The 18,785-nt window shown below is 42.0% G+C and overlaps 1 protein-coding gene across 3 annotated transcripts in view; it reads left to right on the top strand.

Moving 5' to 3' along the window:
- The window catches only part of RGS6 (regulator of G protein signaling 6), a 472,365-nt gene that overhangs the window by 420,956 nt on the left and 32,624 nt on the right, over window positions 1–18,785 (top strand). The window contains exons 16-17 of one of the 3 annotated variants that reach the window (XM_075927284.2): window positions 7,737–7,826; window positions 18,334–18,387. In XM_075927284.2, coding sequence (XP_075783399.1) covers window positions 7,737–7,826; window positions 18,334–18,387 — 144 coding nt within the window. Of the gene's footprint in view, window positions 1–7,736; window positions 7,827–8,948; window positions 9,177–18,333; window positions 18,388–18,785 lie in introns of those variants that run through there. The other 2 variants (XM_089778524.1, XM_089778523.1) reach the window with 2 other exon arrangements.

The raw sequence follows: 18,785 nt of genomic DNA, 5'->3' as shown, positions 1-18,785 counted from the left end.
GATACATTTTTCATGCACACTGTGAACTACATCTACTACTGTACTAGCTCCTGCTTCTGTTGCTGATGTGGCAATTCCTCCTACCTTGTCTGAATCAAGTGTCATTGTAGTTCTCAGAACTAATTTAAACTAAATGGCAGTCAATTAAGGGTGCCTTTAAAGAACGTTAGGTTCACCAATGACACGGGAAAGGTTTAAATGTTGTAACTCATTCTCTTTCAGCATTTGTTTTGTTCTGTTCTTTTAGTGCACCAAGCTTGCTGGCGATCCCTGGGTCTGTGTTTGTGTTGTTGTGCTACAGGAATCCTGTAAACCAGGGCAGGATTCCGGAGGAGAAATGTAATGGGAAGCCTGTGGAATTTAGGTGGTGCATAGGCCTTGCATAGATCCTCTGTAAAGGGGCAATTTTTTTTATTCTATAAGAATGTTTTATACTCCAAATGTGATAGAAACAGTAACCTAAGACACACAAAGAATATAGAGAATCTCAGAATGCATCTTCTTCCATCCAAACAGCTGCAGACAGGCATTAGCTTCTGCGTACTCCTAAGTATATACCAGAATGTGTATACTTTACATGAGCAAGGTAGAATCTGGGGGCATATCGGAATGCCATCTGGGCTGGAGGGGTGCAAGAATATATACTTGAGCCCAGAGTTAACAAGACCTGGCAAGCTTGGACTTTGTATGGATTTTGCTCCAGGCAGGGAACACATGAGATTATAGATGGATGTAAAAAAAAAAAACTCACTTTCCAAACACAGAAACTGCCCTTCTCTTGTAGACAAGCTTCAGAAAAAATAGCCCAAGATTTCCCACTAGTAAGGACACTTCAAAGGAAGAGTATTCTTGCTGAGTTCTACCAGGAACCCAGCCTAGAGGAGTGTGCTATGAAATTATTTTTTAAGTCACTCAACCGTTTCCAACATCCTTGTCTGGTACTCCCAAGGTCCTGGTTGGTTGGCTAGCTGCCACCCTCTGCCCTAGTCAGGGTCATTGTACTTTGATTGCTCAGGGGGGGAGAGACTTAAGATCTTGTTGCAACACATTGATTTGAAGCAGGTGCAGCTTTGAGACAGCTTCTGCTATCTCATCCACCTCCCACATTCCCGTCTGGATTTCCAACTTTGATAATTTTTTTTCTTTCCCCTCTTGTCAAGAAAATTTACAGAGCTTGTCCTTCATCTCTTTCCAAAGATGTGGCATGTGAAAGGAAAACAGCAGAGGGGCACTGCATCTTATCAGGGTTTATTTCCCCACACTTTAGCTGTCAGCCATAGCTAGGGTGTGATTTCCTTTACGTCGCTCCTAACAGTGGTAAAGAAAGTTTCCCAGATTTATTACCTAGTGGGCCCTTTGTTTTCCAATCCACAGAAGTGTCAACGTTTTCCTACTTATATTTTGTTATTTATTTTCACATTTACAGTGTAACGTGTTGCCACAGCCACTAAGCAGTTATTTGCAAAATTGGACACTATATAATACTATGCAGAAAGAATATAGGATGAAACCCTTAGAACAGGGGTGGGTAATAATTTTTGATAGCGGGTCACTCCAAGATTTTGGAAAGTGGTCGAGGGCCACATTCTTCCATGTTATTAATAGAGGAGATGTAGGGTCTGGAATGGAGGTTGGGTGCAGAAGGGAGCTTGGGGTACGGGACCGGGGTGCAGGAGAGAGGTTGGAGTTTTGGGAGGGAGTTGGGATGAAGCAGGCAGGTTGTGATCTAGGGCAGGGGACTAGAGTGCAGGGATTTGGGATGTGCTCTAGGGTAGGAGGGGATTGTGATCTGGAGCAGGACATTGGGGTGCCAGATCTGGGAGGGAATATGGCTGTAAGAGGGGGACAGAGGGTTTGGGTATATTGAGTGGAGGGGCAGAGAGTTGGGGCAGGAAAGGGCTGTGGAGCCAGAAGCAGGCTGTGGCCAAGAGACTTACTTGTCAGCTGCCAAACTAGCCTGCCTTCCTGCAGAGCTTAAAATGTTTCCCAGCTAGCCAGCCTGCCTGGCTCTGTGCTTCATGAATAACTGAACCCTGGAGAAGGGGCGTGATTCGTTTTAGCTGCCTGTTATTCTAACAATCAGCTCCCATTGGCTAGTTTCTGCCAGAAACTGGAGCTGGAAAGAGGGGTGCTGCTGCACCTTGAAGTGGTTTCCACCATATACAGATATTACAGTTTTGTTTAATAGTTCTCCGCACTCCCAAAACAAAATTGTTTCAGCACCCCTGCTAGTGGAATCCAGTGGGGGGATCTATTTTACATCAGATGCTAGTCAATATTTTCATTAATAATGTGGATAATTGAGTAGAGAATACTCTTATAGAATATGACAGTGACAAGAAGCAGGGAGGGATTGTAAGCACCTTTGAGGACAGGATTAGAATTCAGAATGACCTCAATACATTAGAATATTGGTCTGAATAAACAAGGTGAGATTCCTTAAAGACACATGCACAATACTACACTTAAGAAGGAAAAATAAAGCACAAATACTAAATGGGAAATAACTGTTTCACCAGAAAAAGGATCTGGGGGTTATAAGGGATGACAAATTGAATACGAGTCGCTGTAATACAATTGCAAAAAAAGGCAAATAACATTTTCAGATGTATTAACATTCTCATATGTAACACATGGGAGGTCAGTATTCTGCTCAACTGAGCACTGATGAGGCCTCACCTGTAGTATTGGGGTGCCAGACTTTAAGAAAAATATGGACAGATTGGACGTAGTCCAGAGGAGAGTGACAAAAATGACAAAAGCTTTAAAAAAAACTTGATCTGTAATGAATGATTGGGGGTGGTGGAGGGAGGCATGCATAGTCTTGAGAAAGGAAGACTGTTTGGCACCAATTAAAGTCTTGAAATACATTAAGAACTATTTTAATGAAGACTGTGATTAGTTGATCTCCATGTCCTTAGAAGGTAGAACAAGAAGTAATGGGCTTAATCTACATCAAGGAAGAGTCTGTTTAGGTATTAGGGAAAACTTTCTAATTGCAAGAGTAGTTAGGGACTGGAATAGGTTATTAAGGGAAGTTGTGGTATTCACAACATTAGAGGTTTTAATAAACAGGTTAAATAAACATCTGTCAGCAAAGGTCTAACTAGGTCCTGAAGGCGTGACCTACATTTTCATGATTCTATGCAATATCAGGCACCTCATCCACTGTTGTTGGATGTTGGTGTTCTCATTAGTAACCATCTGTGACGGGAACAACATTAGACTGCGATTTTGTGAGTTGAGCTTCTGAGAGAAGGCCCTAGACAGAGCCAATGGGATACATAATAAAAGTCAGCCACCTGGCCTGTTCTTGGAAATTGTTCTTTTTGTCTTGCTCCAGAATATATTTTAAACTTATTTTTAAAACACTCCAAAGGAGTGTTGTCTAAAGCTTAGTGCACAGGACTGGGGTTTTATTAGTTTCATTCTGATTGCTAACGTTGAGGGGCAGTACCTAAAGGTAGTAGGGGAGTTGTTGTAGCAATTCTTAAAATAAAATGTCTCTTCCATCTTTTAAATGACAGTACAAGGCAGAATGTAATTTTTCCATGGCGCTCTTTGAGTAAGAATAATGGGCAGTTCCAGCCGCCTGCCCATTCTTTGCCTAATGAAACAGGCTCTCCTGTTCAGAGTTGCAGATGAGCTGATGTGGATTGCATGAATGATGTGTTTGTGTAACCCACACGCCTACTGGGTGTGGTGTACTGTCCCATTTAGTGGCAGGGAGACCACTTACAAAGAGAATAATGTGTCTGCTCTAGAGGTTCATGCACTAAGTTCCAGAGATCCCAGGTGTGATTCCACCAGTCATTGTTACATTTGCTTTACATAATCGCTGTATTAATTGCAGTTAACTCGGTTTGGGATGTGTGTTCTGTGAAATGAAATATTCTTCCAGAGTTCCAGCTGGAATGTCCTGAATTTCATGTCAGCAGCACCATATAGATAGGCATGTCCTGGAATATACATGTCTATGGAGGGCATTGCACTTTTCCATCCCTAAAAATGCTGTCTGTAGAGGAAGATTATAGCCTCACTACAGGCTATTCGCCCTCTCAGCCACACAGTAAAGAAGAGAAAAACATTCAGTTGGTCTGTAGGTTAGGAAATGCGGTCGCAGTAGGTAGTAATAATAGCCCAGAACAAGGAATGAATTAAAGTCATATGCACAATAGGACTCACCCATTTGCACTATATGAGACTAGAGCAGTTAAATTCACACATACTCCACTGTCAATCTGTTTTTCCCCAGTATTTATTATTTGAATGTACTTGTTTTTTTGTGTGTGTACAGTATTTCAGAAATTGTGAGGAGCTAGACACTGTAATTACAAGTCTTCTCAGTGGGATGCAGATTCCCTATATCTTAGCACAGCAGATATATCAGCAATATATTGGGATCTGTTTATAAAAGGTATCAAAGAGCAGAATGGACTTAGCCAGTTATTAGAGTCCACCATCCTGTGGTTGGATTTGTTGTGTATGCACGTTACATACAGGCACCCACCTTTCAAACTGGAATCTTTGTGGTCCATTCACAGCAGCTTTTTCAAGTGAGCCCGTGGGAGCTACGCTGAGCAGGTGTCAGCTGAAAGACACTCTTTGCAGAGCCCGGTAGATATGAGCTGGTTCAGGTGTCCAGTGAATGTTTCAGAAAAGCTATGTTATTAAATGATCAGCATATCAATCATGTCATCAATCAGGAGTTTAAGACAACCTTTGAATCATTCTAACTGAAAAAACAGATTTGTTTCTGGAAGCTACATATTTCCCATGCTCAACCTCCTTAACATTTCCTTTCCTCATTAACAATTAAAGTTGAGAAATAGTTATCAATTCCATAAAGTCAGTGCCCATAGAGCAGTGTTTCTTAAACTTTTTAAGACCGAGGAACACCAAACAATAATTTTTTTAATGGGGAACACCAAGGATTTTTTTGTTGAGGATGGCCATTCCCCAGGGAAAAGTTGTTGACCAAAAAAAAAAAAAAAAAAGCCCCCCCCCCCCAAAGAAAAGTTGAGAGCAAAACAAAACAAAAAAAAGAGGCTTGTCCCTTTAAGGGTGGCCATTTTGAATTCTGTTCTCTCTACCGCACCCCTCCAATTGCCTCGCACTTTAAGAAATGCTGCCATCGAGGAACAGTAGCAATATCACTGTTTGCTGGTTTCAAGGTGTGAAACCCAGGGAGAATGCTTAGGAAAAATTACATGAATATATCTACATTAGAGCTTTGGGTATATTTCTGCATTGTCTTGCATTGGAGGGACGTAGTCAAGGTGTCGGTTCATTATTTATTTCATCTCAAGATATGATAAATCATTGTTTTGTTCTCTGATGTAAAGTCCCTACTCCTTCTAACAAAGATCAAATAGAGGCTGTTGTCTTGGCTTAGATGAAGACAATTTGCCCTAGTTAACAGTACTGGGGCAACAGCTTTAATGTGAACTGACCTGGTTTGGTATGTCTGTCTCTAATCTTCAAACACCTAGTGCCATCTGGCTGTATGACTTTGCGGCTATCAGGACTGAACAAATTTTTATCCCATAAGGATCGTTTCCTTTTGACAGCAAGCCCCCAGAATCTGATATAGGTTTCTCCATCCTGATCTTAGACCTCAGCACTCACTATGGACACTTGCTGAGGCAGTGATTCTTGACATGTGGGATTGGACCATGCAGAATTTGCCAGGTCCTTGGCAATATAAACTAGTGTGGGTTTTTTTCCCCATTAAGTGGCCTCCACACCCCTGCACCAATAATGTATTATAGCACATATTTTGTGCTCAGGTCTCCTTGTAGCCATCTCCAAGGCTAGAGTATTCTTTGTAACTATGCTAAAAAAGTCATGAAATTTATTCTTTCCTCCACCCACTCCTCAGAGAGCTAGACCATAATCTCTACCATGTTCCCAGCATGTCCTCAGAGGCTGGGAATGTCATCTCTAGGACTGGCCCAGTCTCTCCACAGACAATGGTCCTCTATGACAGTCTCAGGCACACTTACTCTCTAAAGACCAGGAATGTCATATCTCCAAATATTTCTAACCTAAGAGAGAATCATTTTTGTATTGCTTTTGGTCCCAGGAGGGGGAAACCTTATATATATTTTAGCATAGTTAGATTTCTAGCCCTGTTATGAAATGCTGCTTGTTGGGAATGGAGTTTGTGATGTAAGAGGAAATTAACTTGAGCCAGTCATCATCTGGTTTAATTTAGTACAATTGAGTCCTACAATCTTACTGAAATGCTGTGGGAGTTAAGTAAGTCACATGCACACAAGAAAAACATGAAACTTTTGATGACCAAACCCGTTATGTCCACATTCTTTTTTCCCCTTGTGTTGGCTGTGACTTCTCCATGTTCAATGCTGAAAAAATAGAGCAAATATTCTATTGTTGCTGAAGAGGGGAAGTTAAATCTCCTGGCTGTATTAGTCTTGGGAAATAAAATTATCCTCCCACTTTTCTTTTGTTTAATACTTGTTTGAGATTCTCTTTTTTAAGAATGCAGCAGGACAGACAGACTTTGACTTTGCTGTAAACAGGCTTTTTTCAGTAAAATCTTCTGCTATTCGTGAAGACGGTGGTATCTGAAAGTGAATAACAAAAATTGACAAATAAATGACTTTCCATGCCAGAGTACATCAAAGGGTAAAGATGATACTGTGTTTAAGTAAAACGATTGCCAGCAATATCTACTGTACAGAGAGTGCAGGAAAAAAATTTAATAAGATAATAGACACACACACACACCCTACAACTCCAGGGTTGAACAAAATTATAGCAATACTGGAGCTTTGCTAGGTTTGCCACTACTGTGGACATATGAAGCTCAGCCAACTCACTGATTCTCCCTTTTTCCTAAAGGTTCATGAACACCTAGATAGTGCAGGGAAAGGGGAAGGAGAGGAATTTAATATTATATGTATATACATAATTTAGCAAGATAAAGGAGATTTCCACATGCAAAGACTAATAGGAATGCCCAGTATTCCTGTTTTGCCACTTGTGAATAAGACTCTCTTTTTTACTGATATTCTGTCTTGACTCAATCAGGTGTATTTAGGTTTGATTTTGTTGCATTTGGCACAAGGGTTGTTAAGAGTTAAGAGAGGAAGTAGAAAACTGAGTTTTTCAAGATAGTTTGAATTATTAATTAAAACTGAACAAGTGAGTTAGAGATGGGGAGGGGGGGGGGGAACAGCACTGTCTGATTGCAGAGAAACTCCACCCACCAAAGCTCTGAAGTGGAGTATCCGATTGTAAGTATGATGCTCTCAGAGAAAACTCTTAATCATTCTTCAAAACTTGATAATCAGACAAAAAGGGACAGATTCTTTCATGCTTATTTTCATTTATGTAGCACAACTCTCCTTCAGTAGACTTTTGGATTTCAGTAGCATTAGATGGCAGAATCTGGTCATAATATGGTAGTTTCTGAGAACTTTGGGCTTTACAAATTCAGCTCCTTTCTAGGCTGCAGATGAATACATGTAAGCTCTTTGGGGCAGGGTCCTTATATTGGAAGAGGATGTACAGTGTCTAGCATAACAGGATTGTCCAGGATGCGGACTCCAGGATACTGCCACAATACAAAGGAAAAACCGGGACTTTAATCCCTCTTTCTAATTGTATCTCTCCTTCTCCCTTTCATTGGACTGTTTTGAATGGCGTTTCTGATTTCTGAATGGTATTTGGTAACAATTCTCAATCTTTCCTTTCCTCCTGCCCCACAGGAGCACATTTACAAGCTGATGAAGAGTGACAGCTACGCACGTTTCCTCCGTTCTAACGCATACCAAGACTTATTGCTGGCAAAGAAGAAGGTATCTTTTGGGAAGGACATGCTTGCATCTCTTAGCGCCTATTGATTCTCGCCTGCTGCTTGCTGCTAGTGTGAAAACGGGAATATTGTTTCATTTTTATTTTTTACTTTTTATTTTTTAGAAAAGGAATGAGAACATTTGTTTCCTTCAAGGCCCAGGGTATGGCATCCCTATATGCAGTTTTGGAAACCATTGTAAGGGAAAGGTAGAATAGCAAGCCAGTCAAATACAGAATATGAAAAAATGCTCAGATTGTATGAGTATCTTCCCAACTTGACGCAAGGAATTAAAAGTCCATTGTCTCATCTTCATGTCAAAGTTGATCTCCTGTATCACGATTAGCTACCAGAAATGTGTTAATTTGCTAGTCAGGATAACAGACTAGGTACAGCATCCAAGATGAAACCATGTGGTCCTCCGTTGGGATGCCGTATCTGGGGACCTCCCCATAATGTCTTACCCCCTGCTCCTTTCCCCCTTTTCCCTGCTCTTTGCTCCCTGGAAATGTTTGCTTTTTATTTTAAACAAGAAATAATTGCAACACAGAGAGAAGCCAAGAACTTCAGCCATTTTCTTCACCAAAGTCCTGGGCCTCGGTTCCCTTTACCCCTGTGTGTTAGCATGGCCACAGCTAGCAACATATTTTCTTCCAGGAATCCCCAACTCAGAGTAGCAAATGATTGATTCTGTAGGATTAAGTGAGTTCTTATCCTGCTAGTTCTATTTGGGCAAAGGGGGCCAGGGTGTGGAAGGTAAGATACTTATCTCTGCATTTGTGGCTTGTTTAAATGCTTTCTCTACCTGCCAGCTTACTCCAGTACTTTGCCAGAGAGAATATGTTTTTGTACGTGTACCTCTCTTTCTGTGACCCAGTTACAATTTAGGTCTCAGACTTACAAAACCCAAGATACAATTAACTTGCAACTCCTGCAGTCTGAGCTTGTGGTTTTCCATCACCATGCGCTCTGCTGCTTCTTCACTTCATTCTCCATGGGCTGTCAAATTATAATGCATTGGCGCATCTCAATGAAATCCCATTGGCTTTTACATACTCATTGGTATTATGGGTCCTTAAAGTGCATATGAACTAAACTTTACTTTCTGTTGTGCCTGGTGTTGCAGTGGTGTAACTGAAGACATGAGCTGCCCCTGTGTTTTAAAACCAGCTGGTTTTAGACAAGTGAAGACCAGACAAAGAAAAGCAAAGTCCTAGATGCCATTTGAAATTTTAAGGTGCTCTTTAAACCTGGACAGAATTCAGAGGCAGAGGGAAAGAAGGGGATGCAGTTAAAACTCTTGGACACCCTACGATGAGGGAAAAGAAAAAATTAAAAAATCTTTGCTGTCTTATCCCTATGAGCATCCCTGTATGTTCTCCCTCTCAAACTCTTTCTTTCAAAACATTGGGCCCGAATGGTTCATGTGTTAATACAAAGAAAAGTTCTCCTCCTAACTGAACCAGTGTTGAATCAAAGATTTCTTTGGAATCATTGCTTGCTGTCAGACCAAGTGCTAGATCTCTCAGCATGACTTGCATGATTCTCATGCGACCCCTAGGAACAGATTTCAGTGGCATGCTCACTCTACAGTGGAAATAAGAATCTAGTTCCTTTCCGAAAGAGATGTTGGGAACTCAAGTAAACATAGCCAAGGAAAAAGAAGACAGTGACAAAAATCATGAAGCTGAATCATTCACCAATATAATGTACATGGGGGAGGGGGAATTAAAGTTACATCCGCAGACATAAAGCATATCTCACTATGTTAGGCTAGTAGACATTGTGTAATGCTGACAGATGGAATTGAACCTGAGACCTCTGGAGCTTAGTACATGAGGCTCTACCGCAACAGCTAAAAACCAGCTGGCTATTAACTAAGGCTGTAGAGCAGACTCATTGTTCTCTCTGTAAGCAGTCTCAGTGCCACTAGATGGGACAGTGAACCACACCCAGTAGGTGTCTGGGTTACAAAAGTACCAGTGAAAGCACAGAGACTGATAGGGAATAAAGCTTCCTTATGCTGACCTACCTGGTAGTTTTACAGTACATTTGAGAGAGTCCTTCAGGGCTTCCGGATACAGCCTGGAATGTGGATTTGGGGGTAAGTGAAAAACATGGGGTACCCTAGCCCTTTCAGTATTGAGGATTTGGGTTTAAATCTCACGAATAAAAATTTGGCCTTGGTGATGTCAGTGGGAGTTTTGCCATTGACTTCAGTAGGGCTTGGATTACACCCCAAAATTTTGAGCCCTTGTTAGGTATACCTCCCAAATATCCCTCATTTCAAGGGTTCACACTCATTTTAGTCCAAAAACTGGCCCACATTCCATACCTGTGATGTGCCCTCACTTTCTTGTTGACTATTAATTATGGCAGAGATGCAGAATCATGGAACTGAGATTACAGAAAGTTATTTACACTAAAGAAATGAATCTCCCTGCATTTTAAGTTTTTTGTATGAATGTATTTTTGGCCACCACCACCCCTCGTTTTGGGTCATTGTTATACATTTCAGCCCATATATGGGCTTTGTGGCAAAAGTAGAGGATTTGGAGTTGTGAGATCTGTGTTCTTTGCCTAGCTTTTCCACTAATTTTCTTGTGTGACTTTGGGTGAGTCATTTAATCTCGGTATGCCTTATACTGCCCACTGTGTAAAATGCAGATAATAGTACTGACCTGTGTAGACAACATGTTGAGTCTTAATTAATATCAGTAAAAATGTCTGGCATATTTTGATATCCTCAGGTGCAAATCTATATAGTATGCACTATGTAAATGCAAAGCAAAGTACAATCATTTTCTACATCACAAAACAATTGCCCATGTGAGAGTTTCTGATCCAGGGTCTGGAACTGAAATAAGCTAAAGGGACTTGTGGGCCAGAGTTCAAATATACTGGCAGAGTTATGAGGAGGAGAGGGGGAAATGAACAGCATGTACACAGACTCATGGAGGCACAGGTGATGGACATGGGCCATGTATAGGCTAGGAGTTCCTTCTCCATTCATTATGGAATTTTTCTTCTTTCCTGTCACTGTCATTTTTATATGTACCATTGTATGATGGCATGGAGCATTTAAATCCATGGTATGCTGTTGGGAATGCACAACTGGGCTTCAGCAGGGGTGTAATTGGAGGGTACGTGTAAGAAAAAAGGTATAGGTCTCTGCACTGCACAGAAGTAAGTCTCCCTACATGCCTGTTGCCTTACTGTGAAAAAGGGTGAAAAAGGGTGAAAAAGAGGAAGGAGGTAGGCAATGCCTCCATGTTTCTGAGAAGAAAAGGACTTTAGCTTGGTAAGCCTGCAGATGAGCCATTTAGCCGTTTTGTCTGTCAGCCTCACTCCTGCTTCTAGTAGGAATAATTAGGTTATTGTCAGCACCCATCTCTCAGACACAGGGCTGGGTTCTGTTGCACTCCCTTACCTACCCATTGAGTTTTACTTCTTGTGCATACACACAACATGATACACCGGTGCTGTACGAGACCAAGCATCAGTCTGCCCATATTTCTGCTGATACATATCTTACCACATTTTATAGTAGCAAAAAGCCCCCTGTCTTCCCCTTGAGAGCCAGGGCCATGCCCATCGATAACAGTGAACTTTATGTAAGAAAGAAATTACTGTTACATTTAGGCCTTGAAAAACCTACTCACCCACTTCTGCAGTCCCTTCAAAGGAACTTGAGCACCTTTCCATCCTTTTCTCAGTCTCTTCAGAGGAAGGAGCTGCAACTGACTTCACTCTTCTTGCTAGAGTTTTACTTGAGTGCCACAAGAATGCCAACGGATTTTCCTCCTAACTGTGTTCATAATCATTTGTAATTGATTTTCTAATGTCTCTGCTACCCTATGCTAACAAACTCTTTCCTCAAAAGAACAACAAATCTGAACAGTATGAGAAATAATTAACCAGTGAGGGCAGGGGGAATGTAGCAATGCAGTGAAGAATATTCAGGATTTTTTCTTCACCTAATTTTTTCTGCTCAGTTGTCTATAATAAAATCTTTTTTTAGAATGTTAAGTATCTGTATCTTACTGTTAGCTTGTACGGTAGGTTGATCTGTTTACCATTGATGAAGGTAAGTTTTCCTTTTGCATGTTTAAGGGCTGCTTGAACTACCTTGTGTGTGTGTGTCTGTACAAGCATTGTTGTCATACTTCAAAGTATTTTTGATGCACTTCCTGTGCTTTACCTGACATGTGTTCAATCAATGTGCAGAGACCCTTACTCTGTATTTCTAAATTCTTACACTTTATTTTTAAATTTCCTTCCTCCACTTTGCAACAGAGCCTCAAGCAGCTTTGCTTTGAGCTGGACCGAGACAGGCAAGCGGTTACCTCAATAACACGTAGCCAGTCACACATTTTGTAGACAAGCAGGCAGGAAATGCTGGAGAGCAATACAGCCAGCACAAGCATGCACTCCTGCTGAAACTGTGCACATCAGCTGCTTGGCATGCAGCCAAGTGTCATTGCTTTTTATTTTAATTAAAAAAATGCAGTGCTTTGCTCAACAACTAGAGACTAGGGTGACTGGTGTTCTGTAGCTACCTTAGACAGTTACTGTACATTTAAACTCTGGGCTGTTGCATCTCCTGCAGGGTATTGTTCATGTTGGGAGTGTTTGCAAGGCAGATTTCATTTGAGACCTTAGTATGGCTAACTTTTCAGATAGTAGTGCCCAGTGAACCCTTTCAGTATTAGAAGAGAACAAACTGTATATAATCTGTAGCTTGTCAGCTGATACAAAAAGTTAGTGCCCCAAACCAAATCTGTGTGGTTCATTTACACCACCCACTCCAGTTTCCCTAAGAAAGGGAAATGACATTAGCCTGGAATAATGTTCCAGAGATTCCCCCAATTCTGCAGTTGCAGAATTTGCCAGAGAATTGAACCTTTGCTACCCAAAGGAGCTCCAGAGTCTCGCCTTTCTAAAACACCTGTTTCCAGATCTTCTAGTTGTGGATGGCAGCAGCAAAGCACTGGGTTGCTGGTTATGGGCATTCATGGGGTTCACAATGCAGAAGGATTATTTTTTCAATCCCGCCCTGAAATACCCACTTTCACTCCCACCAACTCCTGCATGGTTTCTTTAATTTTGATCAAACTCCTGCTGTTATGTCAGTGAGTCCCATGGCCCCTGTGGGGTCCCACTCCCACATCTAAATTATAAAATTGTCCCAGCAGTGGCTGGACATGCTGCTTTCAGCAAATGTCTGTCCACCAGCACCCACAAACATCCTGCTTCCCTATGCAATGGAATGGGACCCTCCCAACTCATCCAGGCAGAGATCAGAGTCCTCATTCACCCCTACAAGGAATGAGCAACCTCTTAATCTCCCCTTCCCTACCCCAAAGGATTAGAAACTTCTAAGCCTCCATGCATCATTCTACAAAGGGAGTAGGATGCCCTCATGTTCCGCCTGCCCCCATTATGTTCCTTACTTCTATAATGCTACTAGTGGCAATGCTGCCTTCAGAGCAGAGCCCTGCTCTAGATCTGAGATCCCACAGGTCTCACTGCCATAAGAGTGGGTGTGGGGTAAAAATTCAAGAAACGGCCTGGCAGCAGGTAGGAATGGGTATTGCAGGGCAGGACAGGAAAAGGATTAAAAACAGCCCTCTCGTGTCATAAACGACATGAACTCCTCAGCCAGAAGCCACCGCTCTTGAGCCTCCCAGTTCTCTGTTCTGCGATGCCACCCAGCGGCCTTTTGAGCTGGGTGACCAAAGAGCAGCAGCTGCTGGTTTGGGACCACGTTCCCCCAAATATAGATGTTAAACTATTCCTATGTTTGCTATAAGAATCATAACTGGGACAAGACACTGTGAGGCTTGTGAATTGTTACAGACCTTTTTTTGTTTCCATAGATAGGGTCAGAACATATCTCAGGGTATGTCTACACTACCCCGCTAGTTCGAAGTAGCAGGGTAATGTATGCATACCGAACGTGCAAATGAAGCCCGGGATTTGAATTTCCCGGGCTTCATTTGCATAAGCCGGCCGGTGCCATTTTTAAATGCCGGCTTGTTCGAACCCCGTGCCGCGCGGCTACACGCGGCACGGGCTAGATAGTTCGAACTAGCAAGCCATTCCGAACTATCTGTACTCCTCGTTCCACGCCTCGTCCTCGAACCTTGCTAGTTCGAACTATCTAGCCCGTGCCGCGTGTAGCCGCGCGGCACGGGGTTCGAACAAGCCGGCATTTAAAAATGGCGCCGGCCGGCTTATGCAAATGAAGCCCGGGAAATTCAAATCTCGGGCTTCATTTGCACGTTCGGTATGCATACATTACCCCGCTAGTTCGAACTAGCGGGGTAGTGTAGACATACCCTCAGAGAGGTCATGTGGGAGAATAAGTTTTGTGGAAAGAGTTTAATAACCACTGGCCTAAATGTGACATTTCATTGTAAAACATTTGCCTTTAAGGCACTGAGCATTGCTGGGGATAAGGCAAAGCTTCAACACCTCAATGAGAGGTCAAGAAGTAGGGGGCACAATCACGGTTGGGCCCCACCCCACTCAATTAGGTCCGGGCCCATCCAGCTCTGAGTATGGGTGTAATGATGCCACAGTGGCAGTCAGGCACCTGAGATCCAAGACCGAGCTATGCACCTGCCCTTCAGAAAGCTACGCTCCAACAGCTCTGCTTTGCCATTTTCCGAGCAGCTCCATGCACGTGCTTAGCTCACCAGGTGATGCCCAGTGTCTAAAGGCATCAGGGCTAAGAAGAGGGTGTGTTGTCAGGGGAGAAGCTGAGCTAGCACTTTGTCACTGCTCATCTACCCAAAAGTCAGGGCTCACCCACTTTTCCACTCCTAGCTACACCACTCTCAGGAAAGGACTGTGCTTCTAACATGCAAAGAAACTGCACAGTCTGTATTGTCCTCTGGATTGCTTCTTGCTTGTGCACTTGGCCCAATCTGTGTCAAAGGGCAGCTCCATGCCTCACTTCCTCCCTACCTGTTCTATGTGTCTCCTTAGGGGGACATGCCCACCTACAAGTGCTTAGAAGGAAGCATTTCCGTCGTTCCCCATTGCAGCTGTGACTTGCTCTTATGCAGACCACACACGAGTGAGTCTAAAGGCTTGTTGTATCTTCCACCTTCCCCTCCACTCCCACACTGTGGTGTGCTTATGAAGTATGTTCCTTGCACCAAGTCCAATCCACACACACTATAGATCAGTTATAGGCCTTAGCTATCGAGTCTGGTCCTTTAGCTCCAGTAATAAATATTTCTGCTTTCAGGTCTGAATGTCCTGGTTCAGTCCCCCAAAGTTAGTGGCTATGATACAGTGACCAAATTATGACAGGTTCAAAAGAAATCCAACTCAGAAAGATCACTGTCACAACGGGCACTAAGCAGGCATCGTGGAAGGTGTTGCACTTTGGTTAGGTAGAAGGGCTGTAATTCACAGACGTAAAGCATTCACTTGGAAAGCAGAAATTTAATGCAATGAGACTAATACCATCACTTACAACAACTTCTCCTTAACTACTCCAAGCAGAGGTCGTCTTTCTGTGCGGGACTCTTCCCAATCTTGATTTATCCTGGACTTCTTTGGGCAGGGTAGGTTTCTCTGAATGTCCAACAGTTTACAAAAATCAGAGGGAAAAGTCCAGTTGTCTGCACCATCCCTTGCCTATTATTCCTTTATTTACTTAATATGTCAGCTTTTATACAGTGCAAAGCAGTGCAGCTGGTGTACCACATGGAAGCCATAATGAACAGCTCCCCCGGTGGTCCAGTTTGGAATTACACCGGCCATTTTAACATATTTGACCTAACCCCTCAATTTAACATTGTTTTATACATGATGCTGGAGTATGAATATCAATGTAGTCTACAAAGGTAAACACCAATATTGAAAGCGCAGAGTTTCACAGTTCCTCTTCCCACACTACAGAAATTCACTACTTATCATTAAAAATCACAGTAAATGAATACAGTTTTTTAAACATTGTTTTATTGATCATTAAAGTGCTGCTCTTTGGTGGTAGATGTAATCAAGTAGCTGTATAGTCTGCTAACGACTTGGCACATAGCCAATTACAGGTGCCTTCGTCAATTCACCTGTCTTCCTTTTGGATTCTTTGTATCTTCTGTTTGTTGTTTCTGTACTCCTGCTGTGTCCCTTTGGGTTGATATTCAGCTGAAGTCACAGCTGTGAGCTAATCACAGGCAGAAAACTCTAAAGAAGTACTTCACTTGTATCTGTTTCTCTTAAGGGTTTAAGCTCATATGCATGGTCCTCTCTTCTTCCCTCTTCAACAGTGTAAGTTGTATCCTTCCAATATAATCTTTTTCCTGGTTTACCACATTCAGATAAGTTTCTTTCCAGGATTCTGTCTCAAAGCTTTCTCTCTACAGTCACACAATTTCTACGGTTTTCAATAACAAAGTATAGGCCATCTTCTCCTGTTCTCTCCATAATTTGTAGAGCTGATGTATACCAGCCAGTAGTTAGTGGATCCCCCTGCTAGAACCCATATGCTTCTAAGACTCCTGCATATGGGTAATGACTCATCATTGTTCCTGACCATGGATCTCTCAGATGGATCCCCTGTGTCTGATGCTATTCTTGGGCCATGGAATATGTCCAAATTGCTTAGACATGTTCCCCCAGGAGCCACCTGGCTGTGGAATCTCATTTTTTCAGTTAACTCATTCAGCAACAGATGAGCCAGGAAAGCAGGCTTAATAAAGGAATTTCTTAGCCATGCACTTTGCTCTTAAACAAAGCACACTAGGGAATTATAGGTCTTGAACATTCCCAAACCTGATCTCCCCTCTCCCACTTCTTGTGAGTCCAGGATGTGCCTAGGCAGCCCTTCTTGTTTTCTTACTTGCAAGTAGCAGTAGTCTGCCCTCTTGCTTAAAGAAGCACTTCTCTTTCAGCTATGTGCCCATCATCTTCAAAGTCAATGACTGTCCTGGTAGAAAAATCTATTGTTCTGTTAGGGAAGAGTTATCCAGTATTGATGGCCCTTGTTTCCTCAGTCTCAGCTTTTTAGAATTTTCCACTAGCTCCAAGTCCCTGCCCCAAAATGGATGCTCTAATCGACCCTGGAGGTTGCAACTCAACATGAAGGTCACATTCCAAGAAGGTTACAGTACAAAACAGAGCTGCTGAAACAAACTAGGTTTCACAGTTTGATACAGAGATATCCTCAGTCTGTCACTTGTGGTGTGAGTATTTCCACTTTATTCTGTACACAGTCAAATCTATCTATAAGAAATCTTGGAGATGGGACCATACAGCTGTAAAATGGAGAGTACCCATTTATGCTTGGACCAATTTAATCATGCACTACATGGAATAGGCATTCCTTCTGAATAGCTTGTTCCTCAGAGAATGTATCAGTACTGAGAGCGTTCTGCAGACCCTTTCAATTAGGTTTTTTGAAAATGGTCAAGTGTGGGATGGGTGCCCTGTATCTCACTGTACTCCTCAAGTCTCTTTAAGAGCTGATTCTCAAATTCCTGAATACTTTATCTGCAGCTGTTCTGCTGGATTGGACAGATCTGTGTAAATGTAGCGACATGGTGTGTTCTCTACCTCTCTTTACTGATGTCTAAATGCAGCCAATTAGTGGAAAGGTTGGTGGTGTGGTATACTGGTGGTGGGTTTTTTCCCCCTATTAGGTCTTTTCGATTCAACATACAGATAAACATGACGATAACTCAATTTCTTTTGACCTCTAATGAGGAAAGAATCTGTCTTGTACCAAATGAAACATTGTTCAGTGTTGAGGTGAGCCATGTTCCTCATGGAAATATTAATAAGCCAATGGTGTATGTGTTTCAGTCTTATTGCAATGAAGTTTTATGACTTCTAGCATGTGAATACCCCTATGCTCTGTATTAACCAAAACCAGAGCCAAAAATATGGCCTCATCTTTCCCCAGCAGTATGCATTTGCTGGAGGTAGCCTTTCCTGAGAAGGGGTGAGGCATATTGAGTGCTGCAGTGTGGTGAAAATCTGCTTCTTCCTTCCCAGTAAACAGAGGAGTTCAGGCTCTGTTTCCAACACTGTTTTCTCCAGTATTATATTTGCTACCTCCAAAATTGTAAAGTTGATGTGGTTCCTTCTTCTTTCTAAAATCTGAATAGGAGCCTCCAATCAGCTGTTTGGCAGATGTTAACCAGAATCCGAGGTCTCTGCACAAACAGCTACAGAAGGAAAGTTCAACAAGAGATCAATAACAATGGCTATGGGACACAATGCCACACAAACCCTGTTTTATAGCTTTAAATCAGAGCCACATTTATAACAGAGGAGAAGAAAGGTGACATTCTCCAACAATTAAGGTAGCTGGTGGCTCTCATTCTTTAAGGGTTTTATGTTTGCCGTAGCAACAAACAGCAGTTGCTGCTATTTTGGGTTTTTGTTTTTGGGTTTTTTTGCTTCTTTATCTTTTACTGCTGTTTCAAAAAACTGCATTTAAGCTGAAGATTTTTTTTCTGTATTTTTTCTCCCCACTTTTTTTCCCCTTAAAGCCAGAGAATGAGCAAGGTCGTAGAACTTCTCTAGAAAAGTTCACTCGCAGTGTGGTAAGTTCCTTATTTTGTTTTCTTTCCTCAGCGTTTTACTTTTAGTTGTGGGGTGTTGGTGCTTAAACTTTTCATTTCTTTTAAAAACATTTTTGCAGATAGCATTTTTGTGCTTTTCTTCTAAGTAGCTCACCTACACTGTAGCACTTAAAAAAGGGGGTTGTGCAAGTGGAACAGAATTCTATAATGTGCATTCTGGATAAAAATCACCACATCAATAGACCAATTTTGGTTTAGCATTAAAGGCAGATTATGGTTTTGCTATTTTCACACTACAATATTTGTTATGGTTTCCCCTGCAAATTGTACTAGAACAGCATGATTATAGCATCATTTATATTGTATTCATATTGATTTCTATGCATGGTTAATAATAACATATATACACAACTGCATAT

Source organism: Pelodiscus sinensis, chromosome 5, assembly GCF_052426305.1.
Source record: "Pelodiscus sinensis isolate ZL-2025 chromosome 5, ASM5242630v1, whole genome shotgun sequence".
NCBI classification, from domain to species: Eukaryota; Metazoa; Chordata; order Testudines; family Trionychidae; genus Pelodiscus; species Pelodiscus sinensis.
This window is presented reverse-complemented; position numbering and strand designations above follow the sequence as displayed.